This window comes from Trichosporon asahii, assembly GCF_000293215.1.
Source record: "Trichosporon asahii var. asahii CBS 2479 unplaced genomic scaffold scaffold00018, whole genome shotgun sequence".
In the NCBI taxonomy this organism is placed as follows: Eukaryota; Fungi; Basidiomycota; class Tremellomycetes; order Trichosporonales; family Trichosporonaceae; genus Trichosporon; species Trichosporon asahii.
This window is the reverse complement of record NW_014040906.1, coordinates 1,050,724-1,071,269: the sequence shown is the minus strand read 5'-3', so window position 1 is coordinate 1,071,269 and position 20,546 is coordinate 1,050,724. Positions and strand designations below refer to the sequence as shown.

General features: G+C 59.7%; 8 protein-coding genes across 8 annotated transcripts; 5 read left to right on the top strand and 3 right to left on the bottom strand.

The window, feature by feature from the left end:
• Positions 1 to 748: 748 nt before the first annotated feature.
• Positions 749 to 2,315, top strand: A1Q1_08313 (phthalate transporter, putative; the record flags this gene model as incomplete). The annotated part of the gene is made up of 2 exons (XM_014326460.1): positions 749 to 1,090; positions 1,140 to 2,315. 2 exons carry the CDS (start codon positions 749 to 751, stop codon positions 2,313 to 2,315), a joined length of 1,518 nt encoding a protein of 505 aa, XP_014181935.1.
• Positions 2,316 to 2,940: 625 nt separating this feature from the next.
• On the bottom strand, positions 2,941 to 4,045 carry A1Q1_08312 (uncharacterized protein; the record flags this gene model as incomplete). The annotated part of the gene is made up of 3 exons (XM_014326459.1): positions 2,941 to 3,009; positions 3,095 to 3,815; positions 3,870 to 4,045. 3 exons carry the CDS (start codon positions 4,043 to 4,045, stop codon positions 2,941 to 2,943), a joined length of 966 nt encoding a protein of 321 aa, XP_014181934.1.
• Positions 4,046 to 7,453: 3,408 nt separating this feature from the next.
• On the top strand, positions 7,454 to 8,455 carry A1Q1_08311 (uncharacterized protein; the record flags this gene model as incomplete). Its single annotated transcript, XM_014326458.1, has 2 exons — positions 7,454 to 7,940; positions 8,247 to 8,455. 2 exons carry the CDS (start codon positions 7,454 to 7,456, stop codon positions 8,453 to 8,455), a joined length of 696 nt encoding a protein of 231 aa, XP_014181933.1.
• Positions 8,456 to 9,757: 1,302 nt separating this feature from the next.
• Positions 9,758 to 10,695, top strand: A1Q1_08310 (uncharacterized protein; the record flags this gene model as incomplete). Its single annotated transcript, XM_014326457.1, has 2 exons — positions 9,758 to 10,046; positions 10,094 to 10,695. 2 exons carry the CDS (start codon positions 9,758 to 9,760, stop codon positions 10,693 to 10,695), a joined length of 891 nt encoding a protein of 296 aa, XP_014181932.1.
• A 638-nt stretch (positions 10,696 to 11,333) lies between these two features.
• On the bottom strand, positions 11,334 to 12,688 carry A1Q1_08309 (proteasome regulatory particle subunit (RpnI); the record flags this gene model as incomplete). The annotated part of the gene is made up of 3 exons (XM_014326456.1): positions 11,334 to 12,372; positions 12,432 to 12,515; positions 12,555 to 12,688. 3 exons carry the CDS (start codon positions 12,686 to 12,688, stop codon positions 11,334 to 11,336), a joined length of 1,257 nt encoding a protein of 418 aa, XP_014181931.1.
• A 311-nt stretch (positions 12,689 to 12,999) lies between these two features.
• Positions 13,000 to 13,758, top strand: A1Q1_08308 (uncharacterized protein; the record flags this gene model as incomplete). The annotated part of the gene is made up of 1 exon (XM_014326455.1): positions 13,000 to 13,758. One exon carries the CDS (start codon positions 13,000 to 13,002, stop codon positions 13,756 to 13,758), a length of 759 nt encoding a protein of 252 aa, XP_014181930.1.
• Positions 13,759 to 13,870: 112 nt separating this feature from the next.
• Positions 13,871 to 16,753, bottom strand: A1Q1_08307 (DNA unwinding-related protein; the record flags this gene model as incomplete). The annotated part of the gene is made up of 3 exons (XM_014326454.1): positions 13,871 to 14,107; positions 14,171 to 16,415; positions 16,455 to 16,753. 3 exons carry the CDS (start codon positions 16,751 to 16,753, stop codon positions 13,871 to 13,873), a joined length of 2,781 nt encoding a protein of 926 aa, XP_014181929.1.
• A 488-nt stretch (positions 16,754 to 17,241) lies between these two features.
• On the top strand, positions 17,242 to 19,884 carry A1Q1_08306 (Endothelin-converting enzyme 1; the record flags this gene model as incomplete). The annotated part of the gene is made up of 3 exons (XM_014326453.1): positions 17,242 to 17,394; positions 17,451 to 17,750; positions 17,803 to 19,884. The coding sequence occupies 3 exons, from the start codon at positions 17,242 to 17,244 to the stop codon at positions 19,882 to 19,884; spliced, it is 2,535 nt and encodes an 844-aa protein (XP_014181928.1).
• Positions 19,885 to 20,546: the final 662 nt, after the last annotated feature.

Here is a 20,546-nt window from a genome sequence, read left to right as displayed (position 1 = left end):
TCACCTGACGGTATGCAGAGGGTAGTCCGTCTGATCACCAGGTGGTCAGCAGGCGGCAAGGCGGTTCGCGGCGGGCGGCTGAAGGGCCGGGATTAGGCTGGCAATGCCGGCGATTTGGCTTGAGATGGTCGAGCGGACTTGTGAATGCGCTGGGCGGCACGAGGGTCCCAGTGTCTGAGGCACCGCTCAGTATTCTTTTCAGTCTGTAGCATCTGTATTGCCCCCAGCTGTCCAATGCGTGCACGTCTATGCACGTTCTGCAGATCCTTACCAGGAACACAAGCTTCGAGAGGGGAATCCGAACCCCGCGTTGAATCCGCGCAAGGAGAGAAACGTGCCGGAATCGACTCTCGAAATGCGTGGCGCGGCGCCCAAATCATTACTCAACAAATGAACCCTGTCGAGCAGAAAGTCTTGGCAGGCCCATCTGGTCCCGGACTCGAGACCGTTTCTGGCACCCAAGCCGAAGCAGCCGCGGTGTGCGCAGACTTGCGGGGCCATAACCTGGCGTGCATGGCCCCACCTGGGTCAGCCGCCTGGACTGCGGGGGCTGCCGCTCGATGCTGCCCACCGCCTTGGCAGGACCACTGTCTCGGGCTAGCGACAGTCGGCGGTGGTTCTCCTGGGGTTAGATCTCACTGACGCAAAGCCAGAAACAAGCTCAACACAGTGCATAGTTGTCAGTACATAAGAGAGCGGGCAGCAACATGTCGGCCCCACAACCCACTGGACCAGCCTGCCCGCAACCATGGCGACGACCCAGCAGCAAGTACCCGACTCAAACGCGAGCTCCGGCATCGACTCGGAGAAGCAGTCTATCCAGTATGTCGAGGACCGGGACATGAAGAATGAGCTCGAGGAGACGGGGTACATCCGCACCTACGCCGACATCGACGAGGGCTTCGACCCGAAGGAGGTCCGTCGCATCGTCCGCAAGGTCGACCTGCACCTGATCCCTATCCTCGCCGCCATGTACTGCATCTCGCTCATCGACCGCACCAACCTGTCCATGGCGCGCTCGGCCAACGGCAAGCTCATGAACAAGGAGCTGTCCCTCGACCAGGGCAACTACTACTCCGTCGCTACTATGGTGAGTGGCACTCTACCTCTACCCGACCCCGATATTGACTTGTTTCCAGATTTTCTTTATTCCTTACATCATCCTGGAGATCCCGTCCCAGCTCGGACTCAGGAAGTACGGCGTGCGCTGGTGGCTCGCGACCGCGGTCATCCTGTGGGGTATCGTCATGATGTGCATGGGTTTCGTCAAGACGCCGCAGCAGCTCATTGCCACTCGTGCCCTGCTCGGTATCTTTGAGGCGTCCCTCTTCCCGGGTGCCGCTTTCCTCATCGCGTGCTGGTACCCTCGCAAGTCCATGGCCACCCGCAATACTGCGTTCTACTTCACCTCGACTGCTATCGGCGGTCTGTCGTCCATTCTCGCCTGGGGCATCTCGCAGATGAATGGCACCGCCAACATGGCCGGCTGGCGCTGGATCTTCATCATCGAAGGTCTCCTCACCATCTGCATCGGCGTCGTCGCATACTTCTTCCTCCAGGACTTCCCTGACAAGGCCACGTTCCTGAACGAGCACGAGCGTCACGTCATGGTCACCAGGATCCAGCGCGACCGCGGAGACGCCACACCCGACCCCCTCACCCTCCGCAAGGCTCTCAACTACCTCATCGACCCCAAGATTTGGCTTTTCTCCATCATGTTCGCCGGAACGACGCTCGCTAGCTACTCCATGGCGTTCTTCTTACCCACGATCTTGCAGCAAATGGGCTTCTCCAACGCGCTCTCGCAGATCCTGTATGCGCCCCCGAAGATTTGGGGCATTTTCCCCGGAATTGCGATCGCGTGGTGGAGCGACAAAACCCACCAGCGCGCTGCGGGCATCGTCCTGAACGCCATTCTTCTCATCATCGGAACCTGCATGTTCTCGCAACTGGGCAACGACCAGAAGGTTGCGCGTTACGCGGGCACGTGGCTTGCATTCGGAGGGGCGACAGGCAATGTTCCGCTCATTATCGCCTGGGCTCAGACGTCGATTCGAGAGCAGTCGAAACGCGGCTTCAACTCGGCGATCCTTATTGCCTTTGGTGGCGTCGGTGGAATCCTCTCTGGAGTCCTCTTCATTGAGTCTGAGGCTAAGGCTGGATACCCCACGGGCATCTGGAGCACTATCGGATTCAACGCCTTCGTAGCCGTGATGGCTTTGGTGTTCAAGGTCTGGATGACGATTCAGAACCGCCGCGCGGACCGTGGCGATGTGGTCCTGGAGGGCCACCCTGAATTCCGCTACCAGGCGTAGAGCTATGCGCATGGCGAGGGGTTCCGGAGGGTAGAGGTCATTGTAAGGTCAACCAATAAGTCAGTAAGAAGTCTAGGCATGCATCATGAGAGCATTCAGCATGAGAACGAGCAGAGGGCGCATTCAGCCTCAGTGAACTGAAGTGCCACCTCCACCTCCACCCCCACCCTCCACTGAGACAAGAGGTCAGCGGCCCGAGCGCGATCACACGCCAGCCACGCCCAGCAGCCCACCCGTCTGACACAGGCGTGAACACGGCACAGACCGGCATCGCGGGCCGGGGTCGGCAGAGACGCTCGGCTGGGCATGTGGTGAGACTCGGCGGGGTCCGTCGTGGCATGCGGGGGAGGCCGAAGCGGAGTTCTCCATGCACATGCGGGAATCGATCCCTCCCACCGCATCTGCATATCAGTCGACCTCGGAGCACTAAGAAGATCAGTAGAGAACACAAGAATGACACTGACCTCCACCCCGCAGCCGCGATGCCGCGCTAGCTGTCAAAACAATCCATTTTTCCGCCACACCACCCCGTGCCACCTCCACCCACCACCCAGCATCGACCACTAACCATGATGACTGCCTGCATTTCCTCTTACAACATCTATGTTTTATGCGTCCGGATCGATCAAAGAACAGCCTGCGCGTTCGGCGGAGAAGCGATCCCTCCGTCAATGTTCAGGGGCATCGACGCGAACTGTCCAGTTAGCCCATGCTTCTCAACGTGGAAGGGGGTATCCAGGAGGACAGAAAGGAAGGGGACAAGTGAATGGTTAACTTACGAAGAAATCGTACTGCTTCTTCTCCGCGCACTCCTTCGAAAGCTGACGAAGGTCGAAGAGCTCTCCGATGGGCAGTCCCCAACCTCCAAGGAAGACCTCGTGGGCGATGAGGGGGTACTTGGAGGGGTAAGCCTCGTACGCGTATCCGTCGGTAACAACGGCCGAGAACTCGTTCTCCCAGTGCCAGCGGATCATGTCCTCGGTAGCGTCGATGCCGCACCATCCATTCTTGTTCGACTTGAGACCCTCGCGCTCCTCGTCCGACATGGCAAGAATCTTCTCCGGGAATCCGAGACGGACAATAAGGATGTCGCCGCTGTTGAACTCGACGCCCTGCGCCTTGGCGATGGCCTTGAGCTCGTCCAGGCCGACCGGGGTAGAGGTGTCGAAGAGGGAGAGCTCGGGCAGCCCGTTGTCCTTCCTGTACTTGACGACGTCGAGGAGGACTCCGCGGCCGGTGATGGGGTGCGTGCAGTAGTTCTGCACTCCGTAGCGGGGGTTGTTGATGTCGGCCGCCTCGTCGCCGGTCATGCCGCCGTAGAAGGTGTACTGCCCCTTCTCGGGGTAGTTCTGGTACGGGAAGTGGCGGAAGCCGTCCCACTGCGTCGCGAACTGGGTGTTGAAGGAGACAATATCGTCGTTGGCAAACTTCTTGTTGTTGATCTTGCGCGAGAGGCCGTCACGCATCGGGTTGATCGACTGCCACTCCGTCATGTTCAGGCTGGCTGTCAGCTATCGCCTGTTCACCATGTAAGCTGGTAGTCGGTCAACGTACTTCAGGTTGACGGCCTTGCCGTGCTTGATGGCGTCACGGCCGCGCTTGACAGCCTCTGGCGTGAGGTGGTTGATCTGGCCGAGCTGGTTGTCCTCGCCCCAGATGCCCCAGGCGTTGAGGGGCGGGCCGTCGCGCTTCTTGAGCTCGTCAAAGGTGGGGATCTTGGTGTTGGTCATGGTGGTGGATGCGACGAGACTGGATGTGTGAGTGTGGGCACTTCGAAACTCGTGTGCATCCAAGTCGTCTTATACCCCGGACGGGTGTGCGGGGCCAGCGTGCGGTTCTCTCCACCTAGTTTCGGCAAAGTCGGTTCAACCGGAGTTGACCGAGTGTGGATTTCCGGTCAGCTAAAGACGGCCATCTAGCACCCGGCGTGCCGGCCAGCTGGTGCTACTTTCAGCTGCTCTTTTTCGAATGCGGGATGCATTAGAACTCCCCAGTTCTGCTCATAGAGCTTTCAGAGGACAACGTAATGGGCGTTTATGCGGCAGCGATAACGATCAATCAGCATAGTTTACCGACGCTGATCGGTATTCGAGACACCGGACACCGTGCTAGCTTCAACCAGGGTAAGTACGGGGTGGTCTTCCGATCCGATCCCGAGCCTCCGACGTGCACGTGGCGTTTCTTATCGCGAAACTAATCGCGGCGGCTCATCGATTATCTGCGAGAGCTAATGGAGAGCTAATCGATATCGCAGTGCCGCACATCTCAGTGTGCTCATTGGGTGACTCACCGCGTCGCCCACCAAACTCTTGCAGAGCAAGGTGCGAGTGCAGAGAACGGCCACACGGGGCCCAGCGGCCACCCCCACGCACAGAATCTTCTGAACCTATGGGAGCTCTCCGTGGTGCTGCTGCGTGCGGGGCGCACTTCCGTCTACTCTCTCGGCTTGTCGGCATCTGCAGCTGTCGCCTACCCCTCACTCACCCGGACTCAACGGCATGAAAGAACACCTACCCTGCTCAAGCGGCCATGGAATCGAGGTCCGCATGCTTGAGTGTATTCCTAGAACTTATCATCGTCCTGTTCTCCACCGTGGGGATGACCTTCTTGCTCGCACGGCCGGTTGCTGTTCTTGCTCACAGGGGTCAGGACAACCGTGGGAATATGCAGAACTTTGCTTCTGACGTCCTGTACACGGAACGTACTGGCAGACCAAAGCGCTAGCAGGCTAGAACGCATCTTAAACGACCTGCGCACGCCAGTCGAGACGCCAGGACATACTCAAGAACGCCACATTACTTCGCGGTGCGAGCTGATAAAGTATGTGCCAGGGTTGCAGGGTTGAAGGGGAATGGCGAGTGCCGCCTTGCCGGCGGCGCCGCCAGTGCGCCAACAAGCCAACAAGCCAGACAAGCCAGCGGTGACGCGGTGACTAGCTTCTGACGATTGATCGAGTTCGTCCGCTTAAGCGCTCACTTCGGGCACTCGGGACATTTCACGTATCCGCAGCAGGGTTCGTCATCACAGCACACGAGTGCTGGGTATGCTGCGAGGACGTGCGGGCGGCTCGAATACAGGAAGGGATAGCATTCCTTGGGCTGTCACCTCGCTTCGGGGCGTGAATTGGCGCCTGCATGACACTTTGCTCCAATGAATCCAAAGAGCCGCCGGCAAGCGCCAGCGATCGAGCGGACTCGGGCGAGTGCACGAGTGGAACTAGCGGAGCATACCGACTTGCGACATGCGACATGGCCGAGATGGAACAATGGAGCTACTAGCTGCGCGGAGCGTTTCGCTTCAGTCAGATCTCTGGAACGTCGGGCCGGTCATGGATCATGAAGCTGCGGTCGCAGCTGGCGGACATCCTCGTGATGCACCCAGTGTGGACAAAGGGAGGGAGCTTCGGTGTGTTAGTGCCAGGTACGCGCCATGGTAGACAGGCACTTGGCACCGATATTGAGGTACACCGCAGCCCAGCGGCGTGGGTGGACCTGACAAGTGTGGTGTGTCGCTCGCGGTTCACTCTTTACGACACTCGCTTGTCGTACTTCAATGTCTGTGCCCAGTTCATGCATGTCGGCCCCCTGCACGCAGTACACGCACAGCCGATCCCGGGTCCCTTTCTGCTGTCCAACCCAAAATCTGCATGCGACAAATTAACTGTATCAGGTTGCACTACATGCGATGCCGGAAGCAAGCTCAACTAGCTCTGCCCGCTGTGCTGGAACCTTTGATCGTCGCGCGGCCCAATCGCGTTAGCGACGTTACACTTGCGCACAGAAGGAGAGTCCTTGCGCCTCCAGCTGACATCACGACCAGGCCGAATGAATGTCTCACGTGAAAGTTCAATGGGCGTTTTGAACCTTGTTTGCTGGCGCTGCCTGATACGCATGGTGGTGATGGGCCGGAAGGTACAGGCACGGGGGCAGGCGGTCGGACGTGGTCGTCGTCGCACTCTCTCCCTCCTGCACCGGCGCTTCGGGCGTGACGAGCTTACGTACCCTCCGTCTTATGTAGCTCTCCAGTCTCCGGACTGACAGCATGATTGCAAGCATGGCCAGGATCCCGTTGTGGGTCGTGCCGGACGCACCGCTATAATAAGCTTGGACGAGGTTATAACATCCGACAACTCCCCTGAGACATCTCGAGAATCTGCTTCTTGAGACATGGGCTTGCCGTCGATATGAAGTCGGTGAACGAGAATTTGTTCGACGAAGCGGCACAGGGGAGCCGGCGCTGCGGCAAGTCTGTGACGAGCTCCGTCGATCTAATCATTTAGCGCTCAGACACGCGTCACCCCGTGGAGATGTTTCCGATCCGGCGACTTAGAGCGCTACGTTGTCTATGTTTCGACCCGTGAACGGACGAGGGCCTCGGTCAAGCCCCGCACTGCCCGTATTTGATCGCGGTCTGGTCGGAGATGGCAGAAGGAGGGGGACTTCATTAGTCACAGGAATATTCGTTCCCTTCTGATCGTTCTGCAATGTTCATTAATGGGTGTTTGGGAGAGAGGTAGGGCGCAAGAATAACAAGGCCGTGCGCCCTTCGTCTGCCCTTTATGTGCCCTTATCGATTTTGCACACGGGATAGAAGCGCAAACAACGGACAAGGGGTCAGCGGCGCGATGGCGCAGTGCACGCAGTGAACGGTAGACCGCCGGTACATTCCGCCTGAATGGGGTCGTCTGGCGCCTGGATTAAGGCCAGGATCAGGGCGGGCTACCGATCGATCGCATGTGGAAGGGGTCCTGAGCTCGCGCGAGGCCCGAGGGGACCGGGGCAGACCCCCCGAGGCGCCGCTGAGCACCAGAGGCTCTTTTAATACCCTTATCTGCTCAGGAACGCGACCCCGATCGAAATATGTTTTGCCTCTGCCAGCATCAGCCTCCTCGGCTCTGATGCCTGCACCCACACTCCGAGGACCATCCGGAATCGTCTCTCTCCCTGTGTTCCTTGCATCCTTGGCCCGAAGTCGTCGTCGCCGTCAAGTCGTGAATAGACTCTCGGGCCTGGCACCTCCCTCCCCCTTCAAGCAACTGCCTGCTCTCCGACTCGGCCTAGAGCTCCTAGCACCCGTGCTATCGTTACTCCCCTCGTCCGCCTCGTCGAAGCTCATTCAATCGCTCAGGTCCCAAGCACATGATTGTCCTCTTCCATCCTTCAGAACAACCAAGAAGCAAAATCCTCTTCCCTACTCACGTTCATCCTCACTCTCACAACTCTCTTTCCATCTTCGTTTCGACTCTGACAACTGCTATTACGACTCTCTACCCCTCTCGAGCTTCCTCACAAACCCACCCTCCTCTTCGTTCTCACGCTCGACACACGGCCTCGGCCCGCGAACCCACTACCACACTCGACCTTCCTCAGCAGCAGCAAGCAGCCAGCTTTAACATAACCCCCGACACAATGGGCTTCCTTTCTTCTTCCACTTCAAACTCTTCCTCTTCAACCGCCGGCTCGGGTGCCATCTCTAGTGCAGAGTACTTTGCCGCCGAGCACCGCGCCAGCATGGCCTCCGCCCAGAACGGCCGCTCCACCCCTCTCGTTCTCTCTGAGCCTCCCAGGCCAAACCGCGATACGCAGTACAAGACGAAGAACCATGCGCAGAAGTCCAACCCCCTCGGTGAGTAGGTGCGCATGGAGCGAAGAGACAGCAACCGCACGGCCGTTCGCATCGGGGTGGCGCTTGATGGCCGACGCCGCCGATGGAAACGAGCGACTACCCTATGCAGGCACCGTACGCAACGGTGACGAGACGGCCACTCGGTTACCGTAACGGGATTTAATTACTCGCTCTCCGAACCCTGCTTGCAGTTCCCAGCAGTAGTGGTGCAGAAGCAAGCAGGGCTGCGGGTTGCGGATCGCTGTCTCTGGCTATCAGGCCATGCCTTCCTTCCTATTCCGTAAGCTGTAAGCTGACTGGGCGCAGACACGTTGACGGAGGCCATTCTCGGCACGTCGCGCGCGATGGAGAACTGGCAGCTCAAGATGGACAAGCGGAAATTCAGCAAGTCGCAGAAGTCTCGCGATGACTCGAACCTGCAGACACGCTCGTCAGGCTGGGGACTGCGCGCGCTCAAGGGCGACTTCCTCAAGAGCAAGAGCGACTTTAGGGCCAAGAGCGAGATCTGGAACTAAGTCGTCTTCCTCAATCGCGTGCTCACCCGCCTTCCTGCATCACCCCGGCGACACTCCCGATCGATGGCCGGCCATCGTCGCGCCTGCCTCTCAGCTTACATTCTGAGAATGTCGAGAAGCCAGCCCCACCTTAATCACCGCAATACCACAACCTTATCTTATCATTCAATAATAGCAACACCCTGCTTGCTCTGTACATAACAAAAGTAACGACCCACCCCGGACGATAGAGGAGGACGAGTAGCACTCCCTCCGCATGTAACGACTTGCCACATTTTCCGGTGCAGCAGCAGCATTCCGTGTTCGCATCAAACGCCGCTCGGTGGACGGGTGGCACTAGCGTCCCGCCTTAATCCATCGCTTCCGATCGCGGGCCCGCGTCACTCAGCAACATGAGCGAGCCAAGAATTCGCATTCAAGAGCGCGAGAGCGCCGATACGTATCTATGCAGCAATGCGATACTTGGAGACGTCACTTGGTGCGCGGCCCTGTCGAACGTCGCACTAGTCGCCGCTACCGCGGCGGACGACGGTCCGAAAGCACATGGGTAGTCTGGCAATCACCGGCGCCAACACCGGCCTACGAGCCAGCGAACCGGCGCCACCTCATGATCCCATGGATGCGCATGGACATGGCGAACAATGCGCCTTGAGCAGCGCGCGCGCTGGGTGAGAAATGCAGGTCTACGATGAGAATCACAGGGAAGGCTGGGTGCAGCTGACCGTTTTCGAGAGTGGACAGGGGCTGGACTGAATAGGACGCGCCGGGCCGCGTTACAGGTAGCGTTTTGTTTACACTTGCCGTCCTTGCCACCCAGTCAGCGACGCGGTTGCGACCCGTTTCAGCGGCCTGCGGCCTGCAGAGCCCTAGTGCGTCCTGCATGCATCCTGCACTAGCACGTCGCAGACTGCACCACCATGCGCTGACCCAGTGCGGCTCGGCGCAACGTCTCACGTTGCATGTCTCAGTCGCTCCGTCTCAGCTCATGCCGCACTTGATCAGCGGGAAGTGCAGTCTCCTGCTCATCGTCACCTTGACCATTGTCGTTCCTTCTGTGTTTTCTCGCATCACCAGACATCACCAGACCCACCGACATCTACACGCTTTCGACTCTCCTCATCCCCCGGTCTGGAACCGGTTCCAGCACCCAGCTTTCCGGCCTTCCTTCCTCACACTCACTTTCCGCACGAGCCAACCGCCTATCATTCCCGGACCTCGATCACCGGCTTGCAAAAAGTCTTCTCTTCTCCGGCCAGCTCTGCAACTTTTGCGAACTTCACTACTCCTTTCAAGCCTAGCACCATGATGAGCCGTCGCCGCGTCTCCGGGGCCAAGGTCTCGAAGCCCGTCATGCTGTACAATACTGTTGACCCCTTGGGTCCCGAGTTCGTTCCCCGCCACGCGCCTAAGGTGCCCTCGATCCAGTCGTCCGTCAGCAGTGTGCCGAGCACGCCTGACCCGCCTTCCCTCGCCTCGTTTGAGGCGCCGTTACCGCTAGACGAGTGCGAGGAGCTGCTGGACGACTACGATCCAATCTACGAGAAGCGCCGTGAGGAGGCGTACCTCGCCTCCCTGTCGTCCTTGCAAGGAAGTCGCCAGCGCAGCCGCGCGACGTCGCATACTTCCTCGCACTGTCAGTCCGGCACCGCTTCGCCGACAGACTCGCTCTCCCGCCGCCTCAGCACGATCTCGACGGCGAGCAAACACAGCAAGCGCCGCACGCTCCGTCTGTCCAAGAGTGTGCCAACCTTAGCTGCTCCGCCAGTCATCAGCCATCCCATGCCCCTCGGTGCGGCCAGACGCATTCGCAAGGTCCCCTCGCTGCAGCAGGTCGAGAGGAAGGGAAGGCTCTCGGCCCTGCCGCGCATGTTCGCGTGGAGACACTAGACTCCGCCGACTCCGCCCCTCGTGCCTTCGCCGCTCGATCGCGCTCGACCCATGCTGTCAAACTCGCTCGCAGCACGTACCACATGCTCACTCGACCTCATGCCCCTCATGCACCGCCAGAGCCGCCCACGCGCTCACACTCGGTCCAGATTACGCTCAGGCCGGCGCGCATCACGCCGCCTGCCCACGCCCACGCCCTCTTCAAGTCAAGCTCAGACTCACGCAATAGACTCGGACCCGGCGCACACCTCGCTGCCTCGTCCACAAGCTTACAAGCTCAAGTTGTACAATCCCTCGCTCACTCACACTCTCGCACTCTCACTCTTTTGATTTCGTTTTGGTGTCTTCCCTAGGTATCCTCCCGTAATAACATGTATAACATCGGTCTGCGGATATCCCATTCATCTTCACGGTCCCACTCTCCTCATTCGGGCGCTCGGAGCGCGTCGGAATGGAAGTCCATTCAACACGCATATCTCATTGATTGATCAATTGCAATCAACGGCCGGTCGTCGATGAGTGACTGATAGGCAGCACCGGTGTGACTGCCATACAACGGTGATTGTTGAATTGACTGTCTCGGTGATCGTTGCTCCAAGCTGGGCCACTTTGCAAAAGGTCATGTTCACCGTGCTGCACTAAGAGATGTGCCGATGTAAACAAACGTTGTGTGACGGCAAGGCACCCAGACCTCACGGCTTATGAGGGAGCCTATTCGTATGTGTGCCAAGAATTCACTAAAGGCACCTCTGGACGCCGACATTGCGCACGACATTGTGTACTCATAGAGGCGTGGTCGGCCCAACTGGTCGCTGACTGGGAAGCTGTAAACGACGGCTGTTGGAAGATCAGGCTGCTGCTGCCGAGAGTGAGTGCACCCGGTCCAGTCTCCCTCCGCACTCCTACTCGGCGCTTCGTGCCCCGAGGCCGTGCCAATGCTGTTATCCTGCCTGCATGTCCTTCTATCTCTACACTACGTACACTGCCTGCTCTACGCGGTCGCCTGGATGAGGTTCTGGAGGGCGCCGCTCTCGAGCCCCTGAACGCCGTTAGCGGTCTGTCCGACGCCGTCTGTCCAGTGGCCAAACTGCTCCGCGAGCGTGTCGAGCTGGGCGCCCTCAAGGACACGGGGCTGGATCCACGTAATGTCGACGGTGGACGCGACCTGGTCGAGGCTTCCGCGGATGAGGCCGAGGCTCAGCGCCTTCATGATCAGGTGCTCGACCTCGTTGACGGGGAGGCGGGTGGCCTCGGCAATCTGCTCAAAGGTCATGAGACGGGTCGCGCCGTCGCGCGGACGCGAGAAGGCCGCCTCGATCAGTGCCATCAGGCAGATCTTCTGGCGGAGGAAGGCCATGCTCTCGGCCAGAATCGGCTCGGACGCAAACTGGTTCGCGAGGCTGTCGAAACGCCCGATCGCGCCCGCGTTGAACGCCCCGATCAGGTCCTTGATCCACGCCCACTCCGTGCCCGTCAGCGTCTGCAGGATTGGGTGCTGCAGCAGCTCGCCAAAGTTGTAGATGTTCTCGCCGAGCAGAGCCGCAATGCACAGGTCGTGCGCGCGCTGCCGCTTGTCCTCGGCGCTCAGCTCGCGGTCCGCGTCCACGCACGCCAGGTACAGGAGCGCATTCTTGTAGTACGGTCCATAGTCGGCCTTGACCTTGTGGTAGTCACCGGCGACGCCGTAGTATCCCGCGTTCACGACCGGCTCAACCGTGTCCTGCTCGCTCAGCAGCTTCTCGCACTCCGTCAGGCTCTTCTTGCACCCCCCCAGGTCGCCGAGGAGTAACTGCGCATACGCGATCGAGCTCAGCGACAGAGCGTACGCCTCGGGCGCCGGGCGCGGCGGCGCGGGAACAGCTGGTGACTCGGCGGTCGCCTCGACGGGATACGGCGACTGCAGGCGAGAGTGCACCGACTCGAGGAACTTCAACGTCGCGTCCGGCTCAGAGTACTCCCGTCCCACTCGGCGCGCAATCTCGACAAGCTTCAGCGCATTGATCTTGTTCTCGATCGTCGTGATGAACCTGCTGTCAGCTACAAGTACCGGAGGGAATCAGCTGCAGATCGTTCTCGCTGCAACACTTACTTCTCGAACAGCTCAATTTGGAATGGTCCTGATCCCGGCTGGGAAACAAACTCGATCAGAGCAACAGTCAGATTGTGCCAGAGCCTGCAATGTCAGCTATCGTTGGGTGACCGCTGAGCTTACTTCTTCTCATACGCTGTCCGGATCTTGGTCCAGTACGGCTTGAGTTGCGGCGAGGCGGCGGCCTCCTGCTTCTCGAGGAAGAGAAGCGGGTTGGATCCGGAAGAGGACGGGTCGACGTCCATGCTGCTGCTCATGGTGGGATGTGTTGTTGAGAGCGCAGAGGACAGCTTACAGAGCCTTGTGGCCAGACGTTCCTTCGTCATCGATCAACGCGTAACCGCAGATGAACGGTGGCCAGGTGTGATACATTTGATTCCGTAATCGTCTCCCTGGGTGAAGCAACCACGTGTTGCTTGAGGTTTTACCACACGGCATATTTCGGACCACGCGACGGTCGTTTACTGATGTCCATCCGACTTTTCCAAGACCTGTCCGCGGCGAGCTCAGCAACACACTCGAACGCGACTCCGACGACCGACCGCCGCCGGATCGACATCGACCGACCATGCCGCCCCGTCCCGCCGTGAACATTCTGAGGCGCGCCGCTAGCACGTTGGCCGAGAAGCCGGCGCTCGCGAGCACGCAGCCGGGGCGCGTCTACCCCGAGCGCAAGGCGTTCCTGTTCAAGTACTACGAGCACCTCCTGCAGCGGTCGCAACTCGTGCTCCTGTTCAAGCACCAGAACCTCTCCGTCGCGCAGTCGCAGCAGATCCGACATGCCATCCAGAAGATTCCCGTCCCCGCCCTTCCTGCCGCTACGGCCGCCGAGGCCGCCGAGGGATCACCAGCGCCCGAGGCAGAGCGCGCCGTCATGACCATCACGCGAACGGGTCTTCTTGCGCCTGTCGTCCGCTCGGTCCAGATCGGAGTCGCCGGTCTCGAGTCCCACCTCCAGGGACCGACAGCGCTGATTACTTGCCCGACGATCTCGCCGAAATACGTCAAGCAGGTCCTCGCCGCGATCGAGACGACGATCAAGAAGAACTCGAAGAAGGCTGAGAAGAAGGACGAGGTCGTCAAGAACCCCGAGTTCACCCTCGTTGCTGGTGTCCTTGAGGGAAGTCGTCTCATGGACCCCAAGCAGATCAAGGACGTCGCCCAGCTGCCCGAGCTCGACCAGCTCCGCGCCCAGCTTCTCGGCCTCCTCGAGATGCCCGGCCGACAGCTGCTCGGCGTCCTCAACCAGGCCGGTGGTGGTGGCCTGGTCCGCACCCTCCAGGGCCTCGAGGAGTCCCTCAAGAAGGATGCTGCTCCCCCCTCATAGTTTTAGCATAGCATGTAACGCATAGCATCTCCGGACATCTTAATAATACAACGACTATATCGGCTAATCGCAAGCTAGAAGTGGGACTGCAAGTCCTATATTGCTGCTCGCTTTACACGGTGGGTACAGATGAGGACAGATCGCTGAGGTCGACCTGAGGGTGCACGACGTAGTGGATCTTATCCGATGTCGTCTCCGCACTCTCCCCGGTCTCGCCCGAGGGCAGGTCGTCTCGGACCTCACCACGAAGCTCAAGCAGGTAGTTGTCCTTGGCGAGCTTGGAGAGTGCCTTGCCGATGAGCTCACGCTCGTGTTCCAGGTCCTCGACCGAGTCAAACTCGTGTTCCTTCTGTTCGAGGTACCACTCGACAAGCTCGTCGCGATCCACTCCCTCGCCCGTCTAGCGCTCAACCTCGGACAGGTGAAGGACGATCAGGTTCATGATCTCCATGTACCTGTTGTAGGTGATGCGCATCTTGGGCTTGGACGGAGGGGCAGTAGGAACGCTCGAGCTGCCATCCGTAGTCGTGACCGCATTGTAGCTGGACTCGGCCTGGTCGAGCGCGGCCATGTCGGCGGCGTCGAGCTCCTCCTGGTCCATGACATCCTCGATCTGGGGAGCGGCCTGGCCGTTCATGTCCTTGTCGTCAAAGTCAATGTCGTCCTGCTCGACATGAATAATCGACTGGCGAAGAAGAGCGTAAGCCTCGCGAACGATGTTGGGCGTGATCTCATTCTGGCAGTTGGCGCGAGCGATGGCCTCCGACAAACGGATCATCGACTCGAGCTGTCGGACAGTAATGCGGAAGTTTGACTTTCCGGGGCCGCCCTCGTCCTGGCGGAGCTGAACGTACTTGTTCACGAGAACAGCCGACGCCGCAGATGTGAGCTTGGGCGAGAACGTCCTGGCATAGCGGATGTAACGCTGAAGGGCCTCCGTGCTGAACTCGGGGGCAATCGCCGCGTCACGGAAGCGGTGGACGTTGACGATGTGCTGCGCAATGTGCAGGTCGACGTTCTCGTTGCACTCGTCGAGAACAACGAAGAACAGGTCGAAACGCGACATGATAGGAGCCGACATGGCAACGTTCGCACGCAAGGACGCCTTGCGGTTGTAACGACCGCCGATGGGGTTAGCGGCGGCGAGAATGGAGGTACGAGCGTTCAGCGTGGCCTGGATACCAGCCTTGGCGATCGAAATGGTCTGCTGCTCCATGGCTTCGTGGATAGCGACCTGGTCGGCGACGTCCATCTTGTCAAACTCGTCAATGGCACAGATACCGTTGTCCGCAAGCATGAGAGCTCCCGCTTCGATGGTGAATTCTCCGGTCTCCTCATCCTTGACGACGGCGGCAGTGAGACCAGCGGCCGACGACGCCTTACCAGACGTGTAAACGGCACGGGGGAGGAAACCACAAACGTATTTCAGGAACTGGGACTTGGAAGTGGACGGGTCACCGACGATGCACACGTTGATGTCACCACGGAGGTGAATGCCTTCCTGCGTTTGCTTGTGCACTCCACCCATGAGCTGGAGGAGGATGCCCTTCTTGACGATCTCATGGCCATACACCGTGGGAGCGATACTGGACACAAGGCGCTGGTAGATGTTGTCCGATCCGACCATGACCTTGAGCTCGTCGATCTCCTGCTGGGTGAGAGTGTTCAGGAAAGCCTCTTGGTCCTCGTCCTCGCCGTCGAGGTCAGCACGGACGTCGGCACCGCCGGAACGAGCATCGGAGCTCTGCACCATACAAGCGAGGAACGCGGTCTTGTACTGGAGGTCACGCACTCCGAGTGCCTTCAGACCCGTGACACCCTGGCTAGCGACGCCGCCGTCACCACGGCCACGGTTCTCGCGCATCATCTCCGCATTCGCGCCGGGCAGACCAAGCTGCGAAACATCGGGAACGACGATGAAGGTACCAGTAAAGGTGCACTTGTCACCGGCTTTAGCCTTCTCCACAACCTCAGCACGCAGAATCACGTCGAGAGAGCGAGGCATCGACCCCGTAGGGATCTCGTTGGCATTCTCCTGAATGCGCACCTTCTGCCAGTCCGCAAACTTGGATTGCTCGATGTTGAGCTGCCAGAACTTGCGGTTTTGACAGGTGGCGTTTTGGCACATGATTGGCTCGGTGTACTTGAATTGCTGTTCAACATCGTACTGGAGAGTGTCGCACACGCCGCACTTGAAAGTTCCGCTGATAAGCTCTGGTCGGACCTCAGAGGTTCGGGTGACGGTGCCGCTAATGCTGATAAGTTGGCCGACCTTGTCCATGCGGAGGTCGCGGATGCCAGAGGTCAGAGGCATGTTGTAGAACGCAATCGAGAACTCGCGGTAGCGGAGCGAGGACGCCGAGACACTGGGAGCATCTGTGAAGCTGGCGGCGATGTAGAGGTAGGTCGGTTCGTACTTGCGCACCAGGTTCTGGAGAGCGCGGCGGAGGTATGGCAGGAAACGGTAGTACTGGACCTGAACCGCCTGGGCAAGAACGGGCTCACGATCCAGGAGATGGCTGAAATCCACATACAGCGTCGTAAACTCGAAATCCTTCATGGCGTGGATCTGCTCGATGTAGAACTTGGTCTCGTCATCGTTCTGCGTTCCCCCGAACGAAGCAGGTGTGTCCGGGAACGCGATTTGTTCGGTGAAGCTTCCCAGTCAGTCATGATTCATTGTTTATATTACTCACCTTTCCAAGAACATCTCGAACGACTCGGTGACCTTCTCACCGGTCGTGTCCTTGACACGGGGAATGTCGTTGGTGTCCTCAAATCGTGTCCGGCGTGGCCTGTTTGATCCTTCGGTGATGTCCTCGCCGGTCTGAGCCTCGGTTCGAGGGGCGCCGCCTCGAGAGCCTCCGAGACCGTGCACATCGTCGAAAGCGAGCGGGTCAATGACCGGACGAGAGGTCGGGTAAGACGAGGAGGGCGGGGGGGAGCCTCCCGGCGCCGATGACGGCGGGAGTGGGTGGGGGTAGGGGGACGACATGGTCGGCGATGTGGGAATGGGCGAGCTGACTTTCCGCCAACTAGTGACTGTTGCTCTCATGTAGAATCGCGCGTCGCGACGCGTCGAGGGCGAGAAGGCGCGCTCACACGTGACCCGCATTGAATGGGAGGAATGATTCCGTGTCAGTTTACGTAACGAGTGCCGGCTGCTCATCTCATCAGTGTGCGCAGACGGCGACGAGCGGTGGCAATTGCGTCATGGGGCCTCACGCCGTTCTACCCGGACGGCTCTCGCCTAGACCCAGCTCACGAGACGCCGTGACATCCCGTTAGTCTCCTTCGTCCATCCCACCACAACCACCCACCAACATGGCGGATCCACGTCCGTCGACCGACGAAGGTGAGAAGAATGCTCATCCTGCCCGTCGCTAATCAGCAGAGAACGCTCCCCTTCTCACTGGGGAGGACCACGACCATGGACCCGTCCAGACGCGTCGTAGCCGCAAGATCTTTGGCTATGACACCGGCATGTCTACCCGTGAACTGATTCTCGGCTCGCTGGCGATCGTCTTCTTGATCGTTGCGTCTACATTCATTGGCCTCTACATCGCTACCAAGGCGCACCTGAGGAAGGACCACAAGCACCATGACGACCACCCCGGTGATCATCATGACGACAATGTGAGTGGGAACGAGATTCGGTGGTACTCTCCCACGCTCTTTCGCTGACCGAGCAGTCGGTCTGCAGCACTCCTGACTGCGTCCTCGCCGCTGCCTCTCTCATTCAGGGCATGAACACCTCGGCTGACCCTTGCGATGACTTCTACGAGTTCGCGAATGGCGGCTGGCTGCAGAGCCACCCCATTCCCGCTGACCGTGCTCTCGTCGGGACCTTTACGACTGTCTCGGACAACAACAAGAAGATCCTGACCAAGATCATTGACAGCATTCCTGCCTCTTCAGAGTCTCACGCCCTGGATGCCGAGCACGACAACCTCCGTAAGCTGAAGGACACCTACCTCAGCTGCATGAACACGGTGAGCTATTGTGCATCTAACCGGAGCTGACCGTGAGGACCTTCTCAACGAGCTCGGAGACAAGCCGATCCAGCCCCTCGTCAAGCACGTTCTCAACACCTTTGGAGAATTCAACGTCCCTCTTGAGGGCGACGACACTTCCTTCGCTCCGCCTTCGTACCTGGGCAAGTGGAACGAGGCGTACGAGATCCCTCAGTCTCTTCGCGCGGTTGCCAATCAGAACTCCGAGATCCTGGCCAGCATCCGTGTTGGCCACCACCACGGTCTTGAGAAGCCTTCCTCCCGCCCGGCGTTCGCCGCTTTGGGCGGTGGCGACTCTGGAAACAGGAAGAGGACTGAGAAGATCACCGATGTCTTGGCCTTCCTCCATGCTCGCGACGTTGATGTTCTGTTCAACTTTGCCATCGAGGGAGACGCTGGAGGCGAGAACTCTCAGATCCAGTCTCTCTGGTTCTACCAGTCGTTCGGTGGTCTCCCCGCCAAGGAGTACTATGAGGAGCCGGAGATTATGGACCTCTACACCCAGGTCGTCGAGGACATGCTCACCGCTGTTGCTAGTGGCGGCAAGAAGGGCCAGCGCGACCTCCTGACCTCCATTGCGGAGGGTGCTATGGAGGCTGTTGAGGAGGGCGCCGAGACCTGGCCGTGGCCTTGGCCCGGAAGCGACGACGAGCCTGCCCCCGAGGAGCCTCTCGAGTCGCGCATGAAGAAGCTCGCCACTAAGGTTGTTGAGTTTGAGCGGCAGATTGTTAAGGCCGGTGCCGACCTCGAGTACCTCTTCAACCCCCACTACTCGTACAACCCCATCCCTGCCTCCGCTGTCGACCAGTACTTGTCGTTCCTCAACCTTGGCCAGTACCTCGCGGCCATGGCGCCTCGCACTCGCCCCCAGAAGATCACCGTCACGTACCCTCCCTACCTGAAGTCTATTGACAAGCTTGTTAGCGAGGTGTCTGACCCTGTTCTTTCGGCCTACTTTGTTACCAAGCTCGCTCTCCAGTGGTACGGCGCTCTTGGCCCGAAGACTCCTCTGTTCGCCGCTGGCCACCGCCTCTCCAACTTCCTCAAGGGCATCAAGCCCGACCAGATGCAGGACCGCCAGGACGTGTGTCTCAGCTCCATTGACCTCGTCGGCTTCATCGCTGGCCGTGAGTACGTCAAGGCTGCTTTCTCCAAGGAGGCGAAGGAGGACGCCACGGGCATCATCCAGAACATTGTCAACGAGTTCCACGACGAGCTCCCGCACATCAAGTGGATGGACGAGAAGAGCGCCAAGGCTGCCCAGAAGAAGGCCTCTGCCCTGATCCCCAAGGTCGGCTACCCGCTCAACCCTAACACCGAGGACCCCGAGTCGCTCAAGAGCTGGTACCGCGCCGTGGACATCAAGCCCGACACGTACTTCGACAACAACATTGCTGCGACGCTCGCGAACAACGCGCGCACCTGGGGCGGACTCGGCCGCGAGCGCAACCGCGACTCGTGGGAGATGTACCCGCAGACGGTCAACGCGTACTACAGTCCTCCTGACGGCGAGATCGTCTTCCCGGCGGGTATCCTGCAGCCGCCGTTTTACTCGTACAACTGGCCGAAGAGCCTGAACTATGGCTCCTTTGGTGCCGTTGCGGCGCACGAGCTGACGCACGCGTTCGACAACTCGGGCGCGCAGTACGACGACAAGGGCCGTCTTCGCGACTGGTGGACGAACCGCACGGTCGAGAACTTTGAGAAGCGCGCCCAGTGCATCGCCAAGCAGTACTCGCAGTACTACGTGCTGGACGACAAGGGCAACAAGGTGCACGTCAACGGCAACCTGACGAATGGCGAGGACATTGGCGACTCTGGGCTCAAGCAGGCGTACAACGCCTGGCGCAAGGTGGAGGAGGACAAGCCGTCCCCCGCCCACCTCCCTGGCCTCGCTTACAATGAGGAGCAGCTCTTCTTCATCGCCTTTGCTCGCAGCTGGGCCCAGGTCACTCGCCCCGCTACCGCCGTCGCGCGCATCAGGACCGACCCCCACTCGCCCCCCTACTGGCGCGCGACGGGCACACTCCGCAACCTCGACGCGTTCCACAAGGCGTTCCAGTGCAAGAAGGGCACTAGGATGAACCCCGAGAAGCAGTGCAAGCTCTGGTAGCCGCGGGCGTTGAGCGAAAGGACATTCAGTAGAATAAGCTTAGCAGAAGATGCAGAAATGAACAGTTGCAACGGTGCGGGGCCAGGTGTCGGGGTAGTGTACATGACCTAATAACTACTTAAGCTTTATCCTTCTCCGCGTCAGCCTGCGCGGGGGCATCGGCCGGCTTCTCCTCCGCCTTCTCGGCAACAGTCTCGGAGCCATCCTTAGTCTCGGAAGTCTCGGCGGGATCGGCAGGCTTGGCTTCGACCGCTTCCTCCTTGTCACCCGGGTTCTCCTCCTTCTCCGCCTTGTCCTCCTCCTTCACCTCGGCATCGGCCATGACGGCGTCGCCGCCATCCACACCCTCGGCACGAGCGGGCAGGGGCGCAATCTCGCGCTCGTCGTCCTTGATGACCGTGGTGGAGCTGATGGGTTCGGGACGGCTATGCATCCCGTGCGGCGTCATGTTGCCCGCCTCGCCTCTGCCCGTGGCGAGATCGCCCTCGTCCGCGCCATTCGTGTGCGCGAGCGGGCCGGCATCGAGCTCATCCACGCGGCCGAGGTACGGCTCGTTGCCCGGGTTTGTTGTCTCGCTCGTCTCGCTCGTCTCGCTGTTGCCCGCGCCCGCGCCATCGCCTCCAGCAGCGGCTGCGCCTGCGGCCCCGGCCTCCGCCCCGCCC